General features: G+C 42.2%; 1 protein-coding gene across 1 annotated transcript in view; it reads right to left on the reverse strand.

Annotated features, from left to right (window-relative positions):
- Positions 1-20384, reverse strand: part of LOC137437230 (uncharacterized) — a 215618-nt gene extending 195234 nt beyond the window's left edge. Inside the window, exons 1-3 of the mRNA XM_078766265.1 lie at positions 20293-20384; positions 20094-20185; positions 4892-4945 (exon numbers count right to left, since the gene is read on the reverse strand). Coding sequence (XP_078622391.1) covers positions 4892-4945; positions 20094-20178 — 139 coding nt within the window. The 5' untranslated portion in view covers positions 20179-20185; positions 20293-20384. The remainder of the gene's footprint in view (positions 1-4891; positions 4946-20093; positions 20186-20292) is intronic.
- Positions 20385-24311: the final 3927 nt, after the last annotated feature.

The raw sequence follows: 24311 nt of genomic DNA on the forward strand, positions 1-24311 counted from the left end.
GTGTTATAATGTGGTTTAGAATGCTACACACAAGAGGTTAGAACATGTGCATGTGATTTAATTGTTATAATGTGGTTTAGAATGCTACACACAAGAGGTTAGAACATGTGCATGTGATTTAAGTGTTATAATGTGGTTTAGAATGCTACACACAAGAGGCTAGAACATGTGCATGTGATTTAAGTGTTATAATGTGGTTTAGAATGCCAAACACAAGAGGTTAGAACATGTGCATGTGATTTAAGTGTTATAATGCGGTTTAGAATGCGACACACAAGAGGATAGAACATGTGCATGTGATTTAAGTGTTATAATGTGGTTGAGAATGCTACACACAAGAGGTTAGAACATGTGCATGTGATTTAAGTGTTATAATGTGGTTTAGAATGCCACACACAAGAGGTTAGAACATGTGCATGTGATTTAAGTGTTATAATGTGGTTTAGAATACCACACACAAGAGGTTAGAACATGTGCATGTGATTTAAGTGTTATAATGTGGTTTAGAATGCCACACAAGAGGTTAGAACATGTGCATGTGATTTAAGTGTTATCATGTGGTTTAGAATGCCACACACAAGAGGTTAGAACATGTGCATGTGATTTAAGTGTTATCATGTGGTTTAGAATGCCACACACAAGAGGTTAGAACATGTGCATGTGATTTAAGTGTTATAATGTGGTTTAGAATGCCACACACAAGAGGTTAGAACATGTGCATGTGATTTAAGTGTTATAATGTGGTTTAGAATGCTACACACAAGAGGTTAGAACATGTGCATGTGATTTAAGTGTTATAATGCGGTTTAGAATGCGACACACAAGAGGATAGAACATGTGCATGTGATTTAAGTGTTATAATGTGGTTGAGAATGCTACACACAAGAGGTTCGAACATGTGCATGTGATTTAAGTGTTATAATGTGGTTTAGAATGCCACACACAAGAGGTTAGAACATGTGCATGTGATTTAAGTGTTATAATGTGGTTTAGAATGCCACACACAAGAGGTGAGAACATGTGCATGTGATTTAAGTGTTATAATGTGGTTTAGAATGACACACACAAGAGGTTAGAACATGTGCATGTGATTTAAGTGTTATAATGTGGTTTAGAATGCTACACACAAGAGGTTAGAACATGTGCATGTGATTTAAGTGTTATAATGTGGTTTAGAATGCCACACACAAGAGGTTAGAACATGTGCATGTGATTTAAGTGTTATAATGTGGTTTAGAATGCCACACACAAGAGGCCAGAACATGTGCATGTGATTTAAGTGTTATAATGTGGTTTAGAATGCTACACACAAGAGGTTAGAACATGTGCATGTGATTTAAGTGTTATAATGTGGTTTAGAATGCGACACACAAGAGGATAGAACATGTGCATGTGATTTAAGTGTTATAATGTGGTTGAGAATGCCACACACAAGAGGTTAGAACATGTGCATGTGATTTAAGTGTTATAATGTGGTTTAGAATGCTACACACAAGAGGCCAGATCATGTGCATGTGATTTAAGTGTTATAATGTGGTTTAGAATGCGACACACAAGAGGCCAGATCATGTGCATGTGATTTAAGTGTTTTAATGTGGTTTAGAATGCGACACACAAGAGGTTAGAACATGTGCATGTGATTTAAGTGTTATAATGTGGTTTAGAATGCCACACACGAGGTTAGAACATGTGCATGTGATTTAAGTGTTATAATGTGGTTTAGAATGCCACACACAAGAGGTTAGAACATGTGCATGTGATTTAAGTGTTATAATGTGGTTTAGAATGCGACACACAAGAGGCCAGATCATGTGCATGTGATTTAAGTGTTTTAATGTGGTTTAGAATGCGACACACAAGAGGTTAGAACATGTGCATGTGATTTAAGTGTTATAATGTGGTTTAGAATGCCACACACAAGAGGTTAGAACATGTGCATGTGATTTAAGTGTTATAATGTGGTTTAGAATGCTACACACAAGAGGTTAGAACATGTGCATGTGATTTAAGTGTTATAATGTGGTTTAGAATGCCACACACAAGAGGTTAGAACATGTGCATGTGATTTAAGTGTTATAATGTGGTTTAGAATGCGACACACAAGAGGCCAGATCATGTGCATGTGATTTAAGTGTTTTAATGTGGTTTAGAATGCGACACACAAGAGGCCAGAACATGTGCATGTGATTTAAGTGTTATAATGTGGTTTAGAATGCTACACACAAGAGGTTAGAACATGTGCATGTGATTTAAGTGTTATAATGTGGTTTAGAATGCTACACACAAGAGGTTAGAACATGTGCATGTGATTTAAGTGTTATAATGTGGTTTAGAATGCTACACACAAGAGGTTAGAACATGTGCATGTGATTTAAGTGTTATAATGTGGTTTAGAATGCCACACAAGAGGTTAGAACATGTGCATGTGATTTAAGTGTTATAATGCGGTTTAGAATGCGACACACAAGAGGTTAGAACATGTGCATGTGATTTAAGTGTTATAATGTGGTTTAGAATGCTACACACAAGAGGTTAGAACATGTGCATGTGATTTAAGTGTTATAATGTGGTTTAGAATGCTACACACAAGAGGTTAGAACATGTGCATGTGATTTAAGTGTTATAATTTGGTTTAGAATGCTACACACAAGAGGTTAGAACATGTGCATGTGATTTAAGTGTTATAATGTGGTTTAGAATGCCACACAAGAGGTTAGAACATGTGCATGTGATTTAAGTGTTATAATGCGGTTTAGAATGCGACACACAAGAGGTTAGAACATGTGCATGTGATTTAAGTGTTATAATGCGGTTTAGAATGCGACACACAAGAGGATAGAACATGTGCATGTGATTTAAGTGTTATAATGTGGTTGAGAATGCTACACACAAGAGGTTAGAACATGTGCATGTGATTTAAGTGTTATAATGTGGTTTAGAATGCCACACAAGAGGTTAGAACATGTGCATGTGATTTAAGTGTTATAATGCGGTTTAGAATGCGACACACAAGAGGTTAGAACATGTGCATGTGATTTAAGTGTTATAATGTGGTTTAGAATGCTACACACAAGAGGTTAGAACATGTGCATGTGATTTAATTGTTATAATGTGGTTTAGAATGCTACACACAAGAGGTTAGAACATGTGCATGTGATTTAAGTGTTATAATGTGGTTTAGAATGCTACACACAAGAGGCTAGAACATGTGCATGTGATTTAAGTGTTATAATGTGGTTTAGAATGCCAAACACAAGAGGTTAGAACATGTGCATGTGATTTAAGTGTTATAATGCGGTTTAGAATGCGACACACAAGAGGATAGAACATGTGCATGTGATTTAAGTGTTATAATGTGGTTGAGAATGCTACACACAAGAGGTTAGAACATGTGCATGTGATTTAAGTGTTATAATGTGGTTTAGAATGCCACACAAGAGGTTAGAACATTTGCATGTGATTTAAGTGTTATAATGCGGTTTAGAATGCGACACACAAGAGGATAGAACATGTGCATGTGATTTAAGTGTTATAATGTGGTTGAGAATGCTACACACAAGAGGTTAGAACATGTGCATGTGATTTAAGTGTTGTAATGTGGTTTAGAATGCGACACACAAGAGGATAGAACATGTGCATGTGATTTAAGTGTTATAATGTGGTTGAGAATGCTACACACAAGAGGTTAGAACATGTGCATGTGATTTAAGTGTTATAATGTGGTTTAGAATGCCACACAAGAGGTTAGAACATGTGCATGTGATTTAAGTGTTATAATGTGGTTTAGAATGCTACACACAAGAGGTTAGAACATGTGCATGTGATTTAAGTGTTATAATGTGGTTTAGAATGCTACACACAAGAGGCTAGAACATGTGCATGTGATTTAAGTGTTATAATGTGGTTTAGAATGCCAAACACAAGAGGTTAGAACATGTGCATGTGATTTAAGTGTTATAATGCGGTTTAGAATGCGACACACAAGAGGATAGAACATGTGCATGTGATTTAAGTGTTATAATGTGGTTTAGAATGCCAAACACAAGAGGTTAGAACATGTGCATGTGATTTAAGTGTTATAATGCGGTTTAGAATGCTACACACAAGAGGTTAGAACATGTGCATGTGATTTAAGTGTTATAATGTGGTTTAGAATGCTACACACAAGAGGTTAGAACATGTGCATGTGATTTAAGTGTTATAATGTGGTTTAGAATGCCACACAAGAGGTTAGAACATGTGCATGTGATTTAAGTGTTATAATGCGGTTTAGAATGCGACACACAAGAGGATAGAACATGTGCATGTGATTTAAGTGTTATAATGTGGTTTAGAATGCTACACACAAGAGGCTAGAACATGTGCATGTGATTTAAGTGTTATAATGTGGTTTAGAATGCGACACACAAGAGGCTAGAACATGTGCATGTGATTTAAGTGTTATAATGTGGTTTAGAATGCCACACAAGAGGTTAGAACATGTGCATGTGATTTAAGTGTTATAATGCGGTTTAGAATGCGACACACAAGAGGTTAGAATACGGTGTTTCCCACACACATATTTTGGGCAGCAAAAAAGGTAGTTTGGGAATGTCCGTTTGCAGGTAATATCTTTCCTCATTACCTGAAAGTGGGAGAAACAGGCATTTTATTTTGGGAGGAAGGACAAATGTATTTTTGCCGATTCACTTGTATTTGAATGTTATTTTAAATTGAGGTTTTACTTAGTTCGAGGTGGGGAGAAATAGGTTGTTGTCTCAGAGGTGAGGTTAGGTAGTTTCCCTCATTCACTGAGATATAAAATTGGGGTTGGAGGGGACGAGGGAAGGTCTCAGAAGCAACATTCCTCTCCTACTGTTGTCTGCCAAGCAATGTTGAGCATAATACTTACACTTGAGGTCAATCCAAAACAGCAAAGTATCACATGTGGTTTCCTTTGGAGAAACTGCAGGGGATAGAAACACCGTGAAGAAGGAGAACAGAACGATAGTCCATTTTGAATGAACAAACGCAAGATTACTGAGAGTACGAATGTATCATGCATGTTTGCCACGTGACGACAGTTGCTGGCGAGCAAGCACACTAATATGAAATTAAGAAACAAAGAAAGAAATGTCAAGTTGACCTCATATGCAGTGAAACATAAATCAGTGAAAAAAGAGGTTAATATTCGGCCCGAATCTATTGCTTCCGCAAATGGCTAGAAAAAGGTTTCTGCAGCACCCGATTGCGAACTACGTGGAAATGGTTCCTTCACACACATTTTGATGTTCTGATTTCAAAAAATAACTTCCACAAGTGACATTCCTTCACGCACAGGAGTTCTTCGACTTCGAATGTATCCGGGTGGGGACTCTAACTCACTAACTAACTCGACTAACTCGACTAACTCGTCGAGTGAATGTGCTTCTGGCCAAGAAGAGACCGATCTTCGCATTGACAGGGACATTTATTGCTGTGTCATATAAAGTAATAAATGTAATAAAACTATCACTTTTAGTACCAAGAACATACAAATGTAATGAATTGCACCATCTGGTGACAAACTTCACACTAATCTTCTTCCTCACTGTCGGACAGAGTATTGTCAACATCAGGGTCAGGGTCGTCCTGTTCAGCCAAGTTTTCAAGTGGTATTTTTGTATATAATTTGTATATTTTCAATTTTATAATATTTTCAAGTTTTCAAGACAACATCTCAAGTGGTAACCAAATTCTTCAGGGTCTCAAGGTGAAGCTGAAAAATAGGACCGCAGGTCCTGAAGCTCATCTGGATCAGGGGCAACAGTCACTCAAACACCCCACAAACACCCTTATCTATCTATAATTCCAGTAATCTCTGTCTGTACGTTTGTACGTTTGTACGTCTGTTTGTCTGTGACCGCTGTTTCTCGACAACCACGGGTCCGATATACTTTTAACTTGCCAGGTATATTGCTGGGGACCCGAGGATGTGCCTTTTCAAGGTTTCATATTAATCGGACAATTACTTACCGAGCTATGTCCAAAAAACGATTCAACCAATCAGAGAGCAGCGAACTATCGCGTGTGCCGAACGTGGCGGACACACTCTGCCTCGGATGGCACATTTGAGAGCGTATTCATTTATTTCACGTTTGCAAACTATGTTGGCGTTAAACTATGTTTTAAAACTAATAACAACGAATTTCCGATTCATTCGCTTTCCTGCGCGTTTGTGCACGCGATGGCGATTTCTTTACCAAACTCCGGAAGCCGTTCGCTTTGGACCAAACCATTTCATGTAAATAGAGGGGGGGGATTGTCACCGTACTCGCAAGCCGTTCGCTTTGGACCAAACCATTTCATGTAAATAGAGGGGGGGGATATAATTTTAGATATAGATATAGTACGGGCAATGCCCTAGTCTATCTATAATTCCAGTAATCTCTGTACGTTTGTACGTCTGTTTGTCTGTGACCGCTGTTTCTCGACAACCACGGGTCCGATATACTTTTAACTTGCCAGGTATATTGCTGGGGACCCGAGGATGTGCCTTTTCAAGGTTTCATATTAATCGGACAATTACTTACCGAGCTATGTCCAAAAAACGATTCAACCAATCAGAGAGCAGCGAACTATCGCGTGTGCCGAACGTGGCGGACACACTCTGCCTCGGATGGCACATTTGAGAGCGTATTCATTTATTTCACGTTTGCAAACTATGTTGGCGTTAAACTATGTTTTAAAACTAATAAAACCGAATTTGCGATTCATTCGCTTTCCTGCGCGTTTGTGCACGCGATGGCGATTTCTTTACCAAACTCCGGAAGCCGTTCGCTTTGGACCAAACCATTGCATGTAAATAGAGGGGGGGGATTGTCACCGTACTCGCAAGCCGTTCGCTTTGGACCAAACCATTTCATGTAAATAGAGGGGGGGGATATAATTTTAGATATAGATATAGTACGGGCAATGCCCTAGTCTATCTATAATTCCAGCAATCTCTGTGTGTATGTGTGTATGTGTGTTTGTATGTGTGTATGTGTGTATGTGTGTATGTGTGTATGTTTGTCTGTGACCGCTGTTTCTCGACAACTACCGGTCCGATATACTTGAAACTTGCCAGGTATATTGCTGGGGACCCGAGGATGTGCCTTTTCAAGGTTTGAAATTAATCGGACAAGTAGTTACCGAGCTATGGCGATTTCTTTACCAAACACTGCAAGCCGTTCGCTTTGGACCAAACCATTGCATGTAAATAGAGGGGGGGGGGGTTCTGTGGTCGTTGCGAATGGACCAAACCATTCATGTAAATAGAGGGGGGGGGGGGGGTTCTGTGGTCGTTACTGCCACGTGGTTTCAAAGTTTTTTTTTGTTGTTGTTGTTTGCACGCATGTTTTTTTGCACCCACGTACGGGCACGCCCTAGGATGTTTACACACACACACACCCCTACACAAATTTTTTTTTTTTTTTTTTTTTGGCAAGGAACGGGCACCCACGTACGGGCACGTCCTAGCTTATATATAGTACGGGCATGCCCTAGTCTATCTATAATTCCAGTAATCTCTGTGTGTATGTTTGTATGTTTGTATGTTTGTATGTATGTATGTATGTATGTTTGTCTGTGACCGCTGTTTCTCGACAACTACCGGTCCGATATACTTGAAACTTGCCAGGTATATTGCTGGGGACCCGAGGATGTGCCTTTTCAAGGTTTGAAATTAATCGGACAAGTAGTTACCGAGCTATGGCGATTTCTTTACCAAACACCGCAAGCCGTTCGCTTTGGACCAAACCATTTCATGTAAATAGAGGGGGGGGTTCTGTGGTCGTTGCGAATGGACCAAACCATTCATGTAAATAGAGGGGGGGGGGGTTCTGTGGTCGTTACTGCCACGTGGTTTCAAAGTTTTTTTTTGTTGTTGTTGTTTGCACGCATGTTTTTTTGCACCCACGTACGGGCACGCCCTAGGATGTTTACACACACACACCCCTACACAAATTTTTTTTTTTTTTTTTTTTTGGCAAGGAACGCGCACCCACGTACGGGCACGTCCTAGCTTATATATAGTACGGGCATGCCCTAGTCTATCTATAATTCCAGTAATCTCTGTGTGTATGTTTGTATGTTTGTATGTTTGTATGTCTGTGACCGCTGTTTCTCGACAACCACGGGTCCGATATACTTTAAACTTGCCAGGTATATTGCTGGGGACCCGAGGATGTGCCTTTTCAAGGTTTCATATTAATCGGACAAGTAGTTACCGAGCTATGTCCAAAAAACGATTCAACCAATCAGAGAGCAGCGAGCTATCACGTGTGCCGAATGTGCCGAACAGACTCTGCCTCGGACGGCACATTTGAGAGTGTATTCATTTATTTCCCGTTGGCAAACTATGTTGCCGCTATGTTGGCGTTAAACTATGTTTTAAAACTAATTAAAACCATTTCATGTAAATAGAGGGGGGGGATTGTCACTGTACTCGCAAGCCGTTCGCCGTTCGCTTTGGCGTTGCGAATGGACCAAAACATTTCATGGACCAAACCATTTCATGTAAAGCGTTCGCCGTTCGCTTTGGCATTGCGAATGGACCAAAACATTTCATGGACCAAACCATTTCATGTAAATAGAGGGGGGGGGGGGGATTGTCACCGTACTCGCACCCACGTACCCACGTACCCACGTACGGGCATTGCACCCACGTACGGGCATGCCCTAGTCTATCTATAATTCCAGTAATCTCTGTGTGTTTGTTTGTTTGTCTGTGACCGCTGTTTCTCGACAACCACGGGTCCGATATACTTTAAACTTGCCAGGTATATTGCTGGGGACCCGAGGATGTGCCTTTTCAAGGTTTCATATTAATCGGACAAGTAGTTACCGAGCTATGTCCAAAAAACGATTCAACCAATCAGAGAGCAGCTGATTTGTTTGAGAATGGTGAGATATTGTTTCCTCGCTATCCTGAGGGTAGACACACACTTGTTCCGAGCTTTGTGAAAGGAACTGAGATAACTTGCAATTGGATTTGCATCCATGAGGCAAATGAGTCACATCAAGGCTGCGAGCGGACTTTTTTGATATTGGTTGCGAATGAGTTGAGGCTTCCTGTGAAAGGGATTGCCCGCGACATCGTACTATATTGTGATTGCAATTAAACCTGAGTCTCAGGTTTTATTACCAAGCGTGAGCTATTGTTGGCGGGAAAGCAAGAGCCTCCATTACAGGCTGATCTGCCATTTTTTCCTCGAAGAGGCCACCCGCCTGTTGCTTAGTGTTTTGTCGTTGGGATTCCCATATTGATAGCATCGTGTGGATCGCCGTTGGTTCCCATATCGGCTCAATTCCCATATCGACCTCTCACCTTGTAACTCCTCATTCGCAGCCGTGCCGATAACTGCCTGTTCTTGTCATTCTGCACGACTTTGACCTTCACCCCACATGGGGATTCTTGCACGGACTTTGGGGAATGTTACATTCCATTCACGTTTGGCGTATCGTGAGTTCATTGCTTTGATAGCATTGGGGAATGATGGTACCATCATATGTATTGTTCATTTGATGCAAGTGATATTTTCATTGTACTTTCTTTAATCGTGCTATTATTGTGTATGTGAGAGTTCTTAATACAATTACTTGTTTTGTTATACACACCTGCATTGGTGTGGTTTTACCATGGTTTATTAGAACACTCAAAATAACAAATCTTTCTGGCGCGTTCCCTCTCGAGACTCTGAGGGGCACCATAACAGGAGTTTGGGGAGGTACTGTAAGTGCTGTTATTGTGAAATGTAAATGTATAGGAGCAACAACAGCTCAGCTGCGAAGTGGTAGGCCAAACAAGCTCACACAATGGGACCGCAGAGTGATAAAGTGCATGGCGCATAAAAATCATCTGTCCCGGTAGCAACACTCATATCACTACCGAGTTCAAACTGCCTCTGGAAGCAACGTCAGCACAACAACTGTTCGTCGGAAGCTCCATGAAATGGGTTTCCATGGCCGAGCAGCCGCACGCAAGCCTAAGATCACCATGCGCAATGCCAAGTGTCGCCTGGAGTGGTGTAAAGCTCGCCGCCATTGGACTTTGGAGCAGTGGAAACACGTTCTCTGGAGTGATGAATCACGCTTCACCATCTGGCAGTCCGACGGACGAATCTGGGTTTGGCAGATGCCAGGTGAACGCCACCTGCCTGAATGCAGAGTGCCAGATCTGGCAAGATCTTGGAGACGGTGGCAGGGGTTTTCGACGGTCCACACGGTCTCCACGTTTTTCAAAGTTAAGTCTGTTCACAATTGTATTTTGTCGAAACTGTATTTATCGTTCGGTGTGTGAACTTATAGTGTCCCCCTTGGAAGTTTATCGGTGTTTATCTTTCATAAATTAATCGTTTGTTTGCCGCGTCGCGAGCAAGGCCTTGCAGCCTCAGGCTTCCCCCGTCGAAGGTTGTTCCTTCCTTCGCTGTTTTGCTAGCTTTTTTGATTTCCCCTTCTCCACCAAGCTTCACCAAACATCTACTATTTGTCTAACGTTGTAACCCCCACCCACCCCCCAAAACAAACAAAAAAACAAACAAAAACAACTTTTATTTCCCTTTCTCCTCGTGTGCTTTTGCCTCTGCCCACGTGCGCTGTCTCGCCCCGCCCCCATTTTCCCCTTGCCTTCCACCTTTTGCCCTGTTCAAGTGACTCGTGGTCGTCGCTCTAGGCTTCCTCTCCCCATTGGTATTTTTGTGAATATAAGATTGTTCTTCACAGTTCTGTTTAAATATGTTTCAACTATCCCCTTCAGTGTTTTATTCAGTGGTTTATTACAACACGCTGTTTTTTTCTTATTTAAGAGGCTCCTTTCAATTTCCTCTTCAACTCATTCCATTTCAAAAAAATATTCAATCTCTTATGATTCCAAATCACTCCATGCTCTAAATTCTCATTCATTCCATCCCTCCTCCATTGTTCTTAAACGAATCGCTAACTTGAAAATCACAACAAACCCAATTTGTTATACTAGGGCATGCCCGTACTATATATATATCTAAAATTATATCCCCCCCCTCTATTTACATGAAATGGTTTGGTCCAAAGCGAACGGCTTGCGAGTACGGTGACAATCCCCCCCCTCTATTTACATGAAATGGTTTGGTCCAAAGCGAACGGCTTGCGAGTACGGTGACAATCCCCCCCCTCTATTTACATGAAATGGTTTGGTCCAAAGCGAACGGCTTGCGAGTACAGTGACAATCCCCCCCCTCTATTTACATGCAATGGTTTGGTCCAAAGCGAACGGCTTGCGGAGTTTGGTAAAGAAATCGCCATAGCTCGGTAACTACTTGTCCGATTAATATGAAACCTTGAAAAGGCACATCCTCGGGTCCCCAGCAATATACCTGGCAAGTTTAAAGTATATCGGACCCGTGGTTGTCGAGAAACAGCGGTCACAGACAAACATACAAACATACAAACATACAAACATACAAACATACAAACATACACACAGAGATTAGTGGAATTATAGATAGATATGTTCATCTTTCATTAATCAAACACTTTCTAAACTCCCCCCTTGCCCCTCCCCTTCAAATCTCCCCCCCAACCATCCCTCCCAAATTCTCCCTCCTCCCACTTCCCTCTCAAAGCTGCCTCCTCCCCACTTCCTCTCCCTCCTATGTCATACCTCCACCTCCCCCAACCTTCAACTTTCCTCTGCCCCCCCCTCAAACAAACTCTCACTGTGCCTCATTCCATCACCATCAAACCTTTCGTCCTCCTCATCCTTCCCTTTCTTGTAACTCTTCTGTAATCTCTGACACACTATCAACTGCTCTTCCTACATCCCCCTCTCACTCTTCATCTGACCCTACACCTCCCCTCCCCTGTCCTGCACCCGATGCTCCCCCTCTCTCCTCACTAACGGTATGGACCTCAAACATCCGGGGCCTTCGCTCAAACCTGATTGATCTCTCCATTCAGGTTGCTTCTGAAAATCCAGACTTGATCTGCTTAACAGAAACTTTCCTCCTTCAAGATGTCTCTGATTCCTTAATATCTCTTCCTGGTTACTCCCTCCTCCGGTACGATAGACCTGATCCTCGTCCCGGTGGTGGGGTGGCTATCTTTATCAAAAACTCTCTTCCTCACTCTCCCTGCACTGCCCTCTCTCCACCCCACCCACAGGAGTACCTCTGGCTACGGCTTCCTCTCCGCTCCCACCTTTTGTTCATATGTGTTCTGTACCATCCTCCAAACAGTGATGACTCCATTTACATTTCTCTGTCGGACAACATGGACCAACTTCTATCAACTCATCCAAACTCTCTCTTCCTCATATGTGGCGACTTCAACTGTCATCATGCCAGCTGGCTGGGTGTGGGTTCATCTCTCACCAGCCATGGCACCTCAGCAAAGGACTTCTGCGACTCATTGGGACTGACACAATCTGTCAATTTCCCGACCCGGATCTCAGTCAATGGAGTATCTTCTCTTCTGGACTTGGTTATGACTAACTTCCCTGCAAATGTCTGCTGCTCTTCTTCTGCTCCAAACGGGTTCTTCTGATCATGTGCTTGTTAAAGTGGACATCTCACTGGCCATTCTCAGAGAGCCTCCTCAGCGCCGATGAGTCTGGCATTTCACTCAGGCCGACTGGCACGGTCTGCAAGCAGCCATCAATCAACTGGACTGGTCCCCCATCTCTAATGCCTCTGACATCAATTCTTCCTGGAAATTCTTCCAAAGCAAACTGCTCTCTCTCATGCACAGATTTATCCCATCTCGTCTTCAGTTGTCTTACCCTTCCTCCCGTCCATGGTACACTGAATCTTGTGGTGAGGCAGTTGCCCTGAAACAACTTGCCTTTGCGTCTTGGAAGGCAAATCCAAATGAAGGCAATCTCAGTTCCTTCCACCAAGCTCGAAACAAGTGTGGTTCTACCCTCAGGAGTGCCAGGAAGCACTATCTCTCCACACTCAAGATTGAACTCTCAAACCTGTCTCCTTCCTCCAAATCCTGGTGGCGTCTGGTTAAATCCGTTTCTGGTGTTTGTTCCCCCTCCAACCCCTCCCTTACCTCAAATGGCTACACAGTTGACACCGCACGTGACAAAGCCGAATGTCTCAAATCTGTGTTTGCCTCAAAATCTTGTGTCCCAAACCCATCTCTCTCTGTTCCCACCTTTCCCAGTCGAACCCAACTGCTCCTGGACTCTGTGTCCTACTCTCCTGACAAGGTGGAGAAGTTTTTATCAAACCTCGACTCTGATTCTGCAACTGGACCAGATGGCATCAGCCCTCGGGTCCTAAAATCCTGCTCTGCCGCTCGATCTCACCCTCTCTCTGGTCTTTTCACCCACTCTTTTGCTCAAGGTCATCTGCCAGCATCTTGGAAATCAGCAAACATTACCGCTTTACACAAAAAAGGTGCAAAAACAGATCCTTGCAACTACAGACCAATCAGCCTGCTCCCAATTATCAGCAAAGTCATGGCATCCATCATTGCTTCAGATATCAAATCCTTCCTCTTCTCCAATGGCTTGATCTCTGATCATCAATTTGGATTCAGACCAGGTCATTCTACTCTGGACATGTTGCTTCTGCTGTCTCAACAATGGATGGAGGTCCTCAATGCCAAACAGGAAATCAGAGCTGTCTCACTTGACATATCACGTGCCTTCGATACGGTCTGGCACCCAGCTCTGCTCACCAAACTCACCTCCTATGGTATTCAGGGAAATCTCCACTCATGGCTTGCGGATTTCCTCTCTGGTCGGAGGCAACGTGTGGCCCTGAATGGATTTCTCTCATCTTCCCTTCCTGTTCTGGCTGGAGTTCCCCAAGGTAGTGTTCTGGGCCCTGTGCTATTTCTGGTCTTCATCAATGACCTCTCCGACTCTCTGGAAAATCCTCTCTATCTCTTTGCTGATGACTCCACTATCTGCCGCTCCATTCCTCATCCCTCAGATCGGCAGTCTGCAGCCTCCTCACTCTCTGCAGACCTGGACAAAATCACAGACTGGTCAAACAAGTGGAACATGTCTTTCAATCCTGACAAATCTCACACTCTTACAATGTCTCTCCGAAAGGACCGACTGGACAACCCTCCCATCTACTTTCTCAACAATCCTCTCCAAGAAGTTCTGTCGCTCAAGCTTTTGGGTCTCACTATCTGCCATGATCTTTCTTGGGAAAACCACATTTCCAAGCTGGCCTCCAAAGCCAGTCGCCGACTGGGCATCCTCCGTCGTGCGAAGTCCTTCCTTGGCACACCTGAGCTCCTCACCACATACAAGGCTTTCATCTGCAGCTCAATGGAATACTGTTCCCCCCTCTGGGCTGGTGCTCCTGCCTCACACCTTGCTCGGCTTCACGCTGTTGAGGCCAAAGCTTTCAGAATCATTGGAATCTCTTGCGATGTAGTCAACTCCGAGGGCCTTTCACTCACTCACCGCAGGCAGGTTGGTGGTCTTTCTGTCTTCTACCAACTCCTCTCCGGCCTTGCTCCCCCAGCTCTCTCTGTGCTCTGTCCCCCCAATATTCCTTCAGGTCGCACAAGATCTGCCTGCAACCCTCTTATGGTTAAACTGCCAAAGTCTAGGCTCTCTGCTCACCTTCACTCTTTCATTCCCCTTTTCTCCCGCCTCTGGAACAAACTCCCCCACTCCCTTCAATCCCACTCCTCCCTCCAGGTCTTTAAAACAGCTGTTCACCACCATCTCTTATCTTCCCCCATCGAAAACCTTGATCTTTTCTACCCCCGGTAATTCACCCCAGAGTCCTTGCAGTGTTCATATGTTTTATTCCTCTCCCACCTCCCCCCACGTCCTCCCGATGTCCCTGCTCTCAAATGTTGTGTTTGTGTCCTTCCCCCTCTCTCCCCATCTTGTCTGCCGCTCCCCTTGTTTTTTGTGTTTTGTGTGTCGGTTTGTCTTTTTGTGTGATTAATGTTAGCTCTTTCACGAGCCTCGATCTTGTATACAAAAAAAAAAAAAAAAAAAAACTGTAAAGTTTGGTGGAGGAGGAATAATGGTCTGGGGCTGTTTTTCATGGTTCGGGCTCGCCTCCTTAGTTCCAGTGAAGGGAAATATTTACAGGATACAATGTCATTCTAGACGATTGTATGCTTCCAACATTGTGGCAACTGTTTGGGGAAGGCCCTTTCCTGTTTAAGCATGACAATGGCCCCGCAAAAATTGAGGTCCATAGAGAAATGGTTGGTCGAGATCGGTGTGGAAGAACTTGACTGGCCTGCACAGAGCCCTGACCTCAACCCCATTGAACACCTTATTAACACTAACACATTGAACACTTGGGATATTATCAAAGCAGCCCATTGCAGTCATCTGTTCACTTCCGGATTTGCGGCAAGTTCGTATCGAGTTAATTTCAAAATCATAATTTTATTGAGAAATTTTTAAAACCTCCTAATCACCTTAAAACATCCGCTGGGACCCTAAAACATTCCACAGGAGCTTTGGCAGGCTAACCCCAAAACTGAGGGAGTAGTTTGGGGACAGACAGACAGACACACTTGTTTTATAATATACTAGCCGAAAGCACCCGGCATTGCCCGGGTTCTTTTTGAATGAATTTACTACTATAATTCAGCTTTTACTCGCGGCCGTAGACAATTGACTACTATAATTCAGCTCAGCTTTTAATTGCGAAATGGGCCCAGCCCGGCCGAGGTGGGCCTCGACCGGCCTCACCACCGAGCCTATAACCTTCCCGGGGCCCATCCTGAAATTTTTGGTTATTTTTGAATGCATTTACTACTATAATTCAGCTTTTACCAGTGGCCGTAGAAGATGGACTACAATAATTTAGGCCAGCTTTTAATTGCGAAATGGGCCCAGCCCGGCCAAAGCGGCCTCGACCGGCCTCGCCACCGAGCCTAAAACCTTTCCGGGGCCCGTCCTGACATTGAATTACAGGTTTCCTCCTATCTTTCACCGTTCAGGAGATTAGCTTGCACAGACAAACAAACAAACAAACACTTTCTTTTATATATATGGACTAGCCGAAAGCACCTGGCGTTGCCCGGGTTCCTTTTGAATGAATTTACTATGATAATTCAGCTTTTACTCGCGGCCATAGAAGATTGACTACTATAATTCAGCTCAGCTTTTAATTGCGAAATGGGCCCAGCCCGGCCGATGCGGCCTCGGCCGACCTCACCACCTAGCCTATAACCTTCCCGGGGCCCGTCCCGACATTTTCAGTTCTTTTTGAATGCATTTACTACTATAATTCAGCTTTTACTCATGGCCGTAGAAGATTGACTACTATAATTCAGCTCAGCTTTTAATTGCGAAATGGGCCCAGCCCGGCCGATGCGGCCTCGGCCGACCTCACCACCTAGCCTAAAACCTTCCCGGGGCCCATCCCGACATTTTTTGTATGAGAGGTTTCCTCCTATCTTTCACCGTTCAGGAGATTAGCTTGCGCAGACAAACAAACAAAAACTTTCTTTTATATATATAATAATATAATAAATAAATAAATAATAATAATATATACAGACTTGGCATTTAATATGGAATTTTTTTTTTCTTGACTTGGGTTTACTTTCTTAACTCAGTATATCAATCTGGTGAGTTTCTTTAACACTTTGGTGATTTATTTGTTAAAAGAACCATGTCACTGATTGTCTGTCGCAGCAAGAAGGCAACAACAGGATTATATCACAGGTGGCGTGGCAAAATGTACGGACAGGTGCATTTGAGGATTGGCTTCACAGTCGGGTATACAAGGGTTGTTGCGTTCTGTGTTAGTGGAAAACAACTGCTGCACATCTCCAAAAGTTATTGCTGCTTCCTCTGGAGATGGTCCGTCAACTCGACAATGCTGTTTGTCATGGAGTGGTGGCTTTACGAAATTCCGGCATGAAACAGCGTGCTATTGCTCGGCAGTATGGCATCACTCAAGGTCAGGTGTCAAAGATCCTGAAACGAAATGCTCAGAGGGGTGTCCCTACTCCAATACCGAGGCCAGGACGTCCCCGCAGAACCAGAGGAGGGATGATCGCCAGCTGCACCGGTTAGTCCGCAATGGCCATACCAAGTCAGCTAATCGGCTTAGGGCTGAGTGGAAGCAACTGACAAATGTGCCTGTATCCAGAAGGCTAGTCAACCAACGACAGGTTCAAGCAGGCTGTCATGCCAGGCGTCCCCTGAGAAAGCCACGCCTGACCAGACAACACCGCCAGCGCCGATTGCAGTGGGCCAGAGAGCACCGTCAATGGCAGCCAGGACACTGGAATCACGTGATCTTCAGTGACGAGTCTAGATTTCTGGTCTATCGTCAAGATGGCTGCGTCCGAGTGCGCAGACAAGTGCATGAAGCCTACAACAAAGATTGTATGGTGCCAAGAGTCCAAGCTGGAGGTGGTGGGGTGACCGTTTGGGCTGCTTTTCATGCAGGGGGCAAAACTGACCTGGTTGTTCTGAATGGAAACCTGAACCAGTTCAAGTACAGGGCCATTCTGAAAGAAACATTGCTTCCATTTGCTCGTGCAGCCTTTCGAGGAAACTTTGTCTTCCAAGATGACAATGCACGGCCTCATCGTGCTCGCATGATCTAACACTTTCTTGCTGACCGTGGTGTAGAGCATATGGAGTGGCCTGCCATGTCCCCGGATATGAATCCGATAGAGAACTTGTGGGCAGAATTAACGCGTCAAATCGACCACTTGGACCAGCAGCCGACCTCTGTGCGTGAACTGCAGCAGGCTATTGTCACTGCATGGCAAGCGATTCCTGTCCAAACCTTGGCAAATCTCGTGAACAGCATGCCTCAACGTGTGCGTGCTCTCCTGAATGCTTGTGGGGGTTACACAAAGTACTGAACTGTAATTTTACTGTCCATAATCCCAGTCGCAATTGAACTTTTGTTTTTGTTAAAAAAAATTTTTGGCTAATGTGCAAAATAAAGAGATACTTCTGGAAAATGTACAGAAGTTTAACACAGTACTGTCCACGAATTGAGTTCGATATCAGTTTACATCACTTTCAAGGATCTATTTATTTGTTTCGAAATGTCAAATGTGGTTTTTGTTTCTTTTAAAGGTCACATTAACAAAATCTAGAATAATTTCAACATAATTCCAATGAACTTTTGGTTCTAAGTCATCTTGAAAAGTAAGTTCACCCTCACAAAAAAAATATTCCATATTAAATGCCAAGTCTGTATAATATATATAATATATTAATATAATATAGAAATATAGAATAGAATAGAAGATAGAAGAAGCTATATAACGATATATACAGTCACGTGAAAAAGTAAGAACACCCCATGTAAAGTTTTGACTTTTTCAACATATTTCAACATACAGCTATTTGATCTTCATTTCAACAATATTGATAGATAAAGGTGATATAATATAACAAATATCATGAAATATTTACATTTTGTAGTCCATTGTATAATTTAAATCAACATAAATGCAAATTTCGCATGTGGAAAAAGTAAGTACACCCTTGGCTCTAATAGGTGGTATTGCCCCCTTTGGCAGAAACAACCTCAAGTAGGCGTTTCTTATAACTGTCTACCAGTCTCTGACATCGACTGGGAGAAATTTTTGCCCACTCCTCCATGCAGAATTCTTTCAGCTGTGCGATGTTTGAGGGGTTTCTTGCATGCACAGCTCGTTTCAAATCCCCCCACAACATCTCGATGGGATTTAGATCCGGGCTTTGACTTGACCATTCCAGAACCCTCCATTTCTTTCTTTTCAGCCATTCCTTGGTGGATTTACTGGTATGTTTAGGGCCATTGTCATGTTGCAAGGTCAACCTTCGGTTGAGCTTCAGCTTTCCGACAGGTGGCCTCACATTATCCTCAAGCACCCTCTGATACAATGAAGAATTCATAGTGGATTATATGATGGTGAGCTGCCCAGGCCCTGATGCAGCAAAGCTGCCCCAAACCATAATATTTCCACCACCATGCTTTACAGTTGGTATCAGGTTCTTGTGGTCAAATGCTGTCTTTGGTTTTTGCCAAAATGTCTTCTCGTACTGTGGCCAAAGAGCTCTTCCTTTGACTCATCTGTCCAGAGCACATTGTTCCAGAAGTGCTGGTCTTTGCCTCGGTGTTCATTGGCAAACTTTAGTCTTGCCCTGATGTTCTTTCTGGACAGCAAAGGTTTCCTCCTGGCACACCTCCCATGTAGATCAAATTTGTGCAGCCTCTTTCTAATGGTAGATTCGTGCACTTTGACATCAACAGTGGTAAGAGCTACCTGTAGGTCCCGTGATGACATTCTGGGGTTCTTAGAGACTTCTTTCAGCATCTTGCGGTCTGTTCTCGGGCTGAACTTGCTGGGGCGGCCTGGCCTGAACAAGTTGGCAGTTGTTTGGAATCTTCTCCACTTGTAGATGATATTCCGGACAGTTGAATGATTGATTTCAAGTTGTTTGGAGATCTTTTTAAATCCCTTCCCAGACTCGTAGGCATCTATAACCTTCTTTCTGAAGGCCTCAGAGAGCTCTTTTGATCTAGGCATGGTGACGTCGCACACTTCAACAACAAAGAGCAAACCAAACGAAATGTCTGAGGTTTAAATAAGACAGGTTCCTCCAAGATCCTCTCAAACGATGTTCTAATGATTTGCACCTGAGCTGGTGCACCTGATTCTAATTTTAGGTATTTGAAGTAGTGATAAATGTCGGGGTCTACTTACTTTTTCCACATACGAAATTTGCATTTATGTTTATTTAAATTATACAATGGATTACAAAATATAAATGTTTCATGATATTTGTTGTATTATATCACCTTTATCCATCAATATTGTTGAAATGAAGATCAAATAGCTGTATGTTGAAATATGTTGAAAAAGTCAAAACTTTACATGGGGTGTACTTACTTTTTCACGTGACTGTACTCGTATATATATATATAAACTTGATATAAAATATTTGTTTCATTGGACAAAGTACTTGTTACCAAGCCCAAAGCCCAAAACAACAACTCCTGCATAAGGAACAATGATATTGCAACAAAACAAACATGCTCCAATTCTGACATTGATGATTCCTGATCAGTTTAACATGGCCTAGTTAAAAACAAACATGCTACAATTCTGACATATCAAACAATTTAAAATGAAAATGTGAAAAAGTGGGTGTTTACCTGTAACTGTCATCATGAACATAATGATCACAATAATCACGAAATCAAATGTTTTTTCCATTTTGAACGGTGTCACGATTTGCATATTTTTTCTGTTGAAACAAAAACGAAGTAAAAATATAACTTTTTGTTCACATTTTATTTTTTTGTTCATAAACCCTCACAATACATTACCAGAATGGGTATTGATGAAATATACTTGTTCACGATTGAGAATCCAGGAGAGAATGATGATAAACATGTGTCTGGAAAATGGCGTTCAAACAAAAATGAAGCTCATGGAGTTTCTTTGTCCCACCTTTGTGATAATGATTGATCTGCGATGAACTCTATTTATACACAAATCGTTTCATCACGTGATACCAAACCTGTTGGTGTTGTAATGTAATCCTGTTTAACAGCAAACAAAGTTAAGTACATTTTACAACATTTCCAGGTTCTCAAACATAGGGCAGATGGGACCATATATTTATTATGCTGACAATGTATTCGGCCATTTGGAAATCTAAAATATAAAAAGTTTGATGAAATAGATCGACTAAATTCTAAGCATACCAAGGTCATCTTACCCCAAGTTTACTACACAGTATCCTTGTACAAATTTTCACTTTCATAACTTTTCAAGTATGCATGATATAAACAAACTATAAATGATAAATAGTCCATGAAAACGCAATTGATTAAGTGTTTGCTTAATACAGTTTAAATTTAGGCTTCAATATAATCGCTATTTTGGCAATACATCATTCAATCCGATTTTCCAACATGATGAAAACAGTCTCTATTTGTTGCTGAGTAATTTCATGAATTACATTTGTGATGGCCGCCCTAAGCTCATCCAAAGAATGTGGTTTTGATGAGTAAATCACAATTTCACACACATAACCATATAAAATGTAGTCCAATGGGGACAGGTCAGATGAATGAGGTATCCAAACAATTGGTCCATGTCTGCTGATCCATTTGTCTGATGTTGAACGATCATTTTTCATGTCGACATTCTCTAACAATTGGTCCACGTCTACTCATCCATTTGTCTGATGTTGAACGATCATTTTTCATGTCGACATTCTCTAACAATTGGTCCATGTCTACTCATCCATTTGTCTGATGTTGAACGATCATTTTTCATGGCGACATTCTCCAACAATTGGTCCATGTCTACTCATCCATTTGTCTGATGTTGAACGATCATTTTTCATGTCGACATTCTCTAACAATTGGTCCATGTCTACTCATCCATTTGTCTGATGTTGAACGATCATTTTTCATGTCGACATTCTCTAACAATTGGTCCATGTCTACTCATCCATTTGTCTGATGTTGAACGATCATTTTTCATGTCGACATTCTCTTACAATTGGTCCATGCCTGCTGATGCAATTGTCTGATGTTGAACGATCATTTTTCATGGCGACATTCTCTAACAATTGGTCCATGTCTACTGATCCATTTGTCTGATGTTGAACAATCATTTTTCATGGCGACATTCTCCAACAATTGGTCCATGTCTGCTGATCCATTTGTCTGATGTTGCACGATCATTTTTAATGTCGACATTCTCTTACAATTGGTCCATGTCTACTGATCCATTTGTCTGATGTTTAGCGATCATTTTTCATGGCGACAATGTCTAAATTGGTGAATGTCTGGTGATCCATTTGTCTGATGTTGAACGATCATTTTTCATGGCGACATTCTCTTACATGTGGTCCATTTCTACTGATCCATTTGTCTGATGTTGAACGATCATTTTTCATTGCGACATTCTCTAACAATTGGTCCATGTCTGCTGATCCATTTGTCTGATGTTGATCGATCATTTTTCATGTCGACATTCTCTTACAATTGGTCCATGTCTGCTGATCCATTTGTCTGATGTTGAACGATCATTTTTCATGTCGACATTCTCGAACAATTGGTCCATCTCTACTCATCCATTTGTCTGATGTTGAACGTTCATTTTTCATGGCGACATTCTCTTACATGTGGTCCATTTCTACTGATCCATTTGTCTGATGTTGAACGTTCATTTTTCATGGCGTCATTCTCTAACATGTGGTCCATTTCTACTGATCCATTTGTCTGATGTTGAACGATCATTTTTCATTGCGACATTCTCTAACAATTAGTCCATGTCTGCTGATCCATTTGTCTGATGTTGATCGATCATTTTTCATGGTGATATTCTCCAACAATTGTTCCATGTCTATTCATCCATTTGTCTGATATTGAGCGATCGTTTTTCATGGTGACATTCTCGAACAATTGGTGAATGTCTGCTGATCCATTTGTCTGATGTTGAGCGATCATTTTTCATGACGACATTTTCGAAGTATTGGTTCATGTCTTCTTATCAATTTGGCTGATGTTGAACGATCATTTTTCATGTCGACATTCTCAAACAATTGGTCCATGTCTGCTGATCCATTTGTCTGATGTTGAACGATCATTTTTCATGTCGACATTCTCTAAAAATTGGTCCATGTCTACTGATGCATTTGTCTGATGTTGAACGATCATTTTTCATTTCGACATTCTCTTACAATTGGTCCATGTCTGCTGTTCCATTTGTCTGATGTTGAACTGTCATTTTTCATGTCGACATTCTTGAACAATTGGTCCATCTCTGCTTATCCATTTGTCTGATGTTGAACGATCATTTTTCATGTCGATATCCTCGAACAATTGGTCCATGTCTGCTGATCCATTTGTCTGATGTTGATCGATCATTTTTCATGGTGATATTCTCCAACAATTGTTCCATGTCTATTCATCCATTTGTCTGATATTGAGCGATCGTTTTTCATGGTGACATTCTCTAACAATTGGTGAATGTCTGCTGATCCATTTGTCTGATGTTGAGCAATCATTTTCCATGGCAACATTCTCGAAAAATTGGTCCATGTCTGCTGATCCATTTGTCTGATGTTGAACGCTCATTTGTCCTGTCTACATTCTCGAACAATTGGTCCATGTCTACTCATCCATTTGTCTGATGTTGAACGATCATTTTTAATGTCGACATTCTCTTACAAGTGGTCCATGTCTACTGATGCATTTGTCTGATGTTGAGCGATCATTTTCCCTCACAACGATTCCCTCACAACAATTCCCTCATAACTATTCCCTCATAATGATTCCCTCATAACGATTCCCTCGTCACGCTTCCCTCATAACGATTCCTTCACAACGATTCCCTCATAACGATTCCCTCATAACGATTCCCCCGTAACTATTCCCTCATAACGATTCCCCCGTAACGATTCCCTCATAACGATTCCCTCATCACACTTCCCTCAAAACGATTCCCTCATAACGCATCCCTCGTCACGCTTTCCTCATAACGATTCCCTCAAAACGATTCCCTCAAAACGATTCCCTCAAAACGATTCCCTCATAACGCTTCCCTCATAACGATTCCCTCATAATGCTTCCCTCATAACGATTCCCTCATAACGATTCCCTCAAAACGATTCCCTCATAACGATTCCCTCATAACACTTCCCTCATAACGCTTCCCTCATAACGCTTCCCTCATAACGCTTCCCTCATAACGCTTCCCTCATAACGCTTCCCTCATAATGCTTCCCTCACAACGATTCCCTCATAACGATTCCCTCATAACGATTCCCTCATAACGATTCCCTCATAACGCTTCCCTCATAACGATTCCCTCATAACGTTTCCCTCATAATGCTTCCCTCACAACGATTCCCTCATAACGATTCCCTCATAACGATTCCCTCATAACGATTCCCTCATAACGCTTCCCTCATAACGCTTCCCTCATAACGATTCCCTCATAACGATTCCCTCATCACACTTCCCTCAAAACGATTCCCTCATAACGCATCCCTCGTCACGCTTTCCTCATAACGATTCCCTCAAAACGATTCCCTCAAAACGATTCCCTCAAAACGATTCCCTCATAACGCTTCCCTCATAACGATTCCCTCATAATGCTTCCCTCATAACGCTTCCCTCATAACGCTTCCCTCATAACGCTTCCCTCATAATGCTTCCCTCATAACGCTTCCCTCATAACGCTTCCCTCATAACGCTTCCCTCATAACGCTTCCCTCATAACGCTTTCCTCATAATGATTCCCTCATAACGATTCCCTCATAACGATTCCCTCATAACGCTTCCCTCATAACGCTTCCCTCATAACGATTCCCTCATAACGATTCCCTCAAAACGATTCCCTCATAACGA

The sequence above is a fragment of the Myxine glutinosa genome, chromosome 12, assembly GCF_964187855.1.
Source record: "Myxine glutinosa chromosome 12, kmMyxGlut1.1, whole genome shotgun sequence".
In the NCBI taxonomy this organism is placed as follows: domain Eukaryota; kingdom Metazoa; phylum Chordata; class Myxini; order Myxiniformes; family Myxinidae; genus Myxine; species Myxine glutinosa.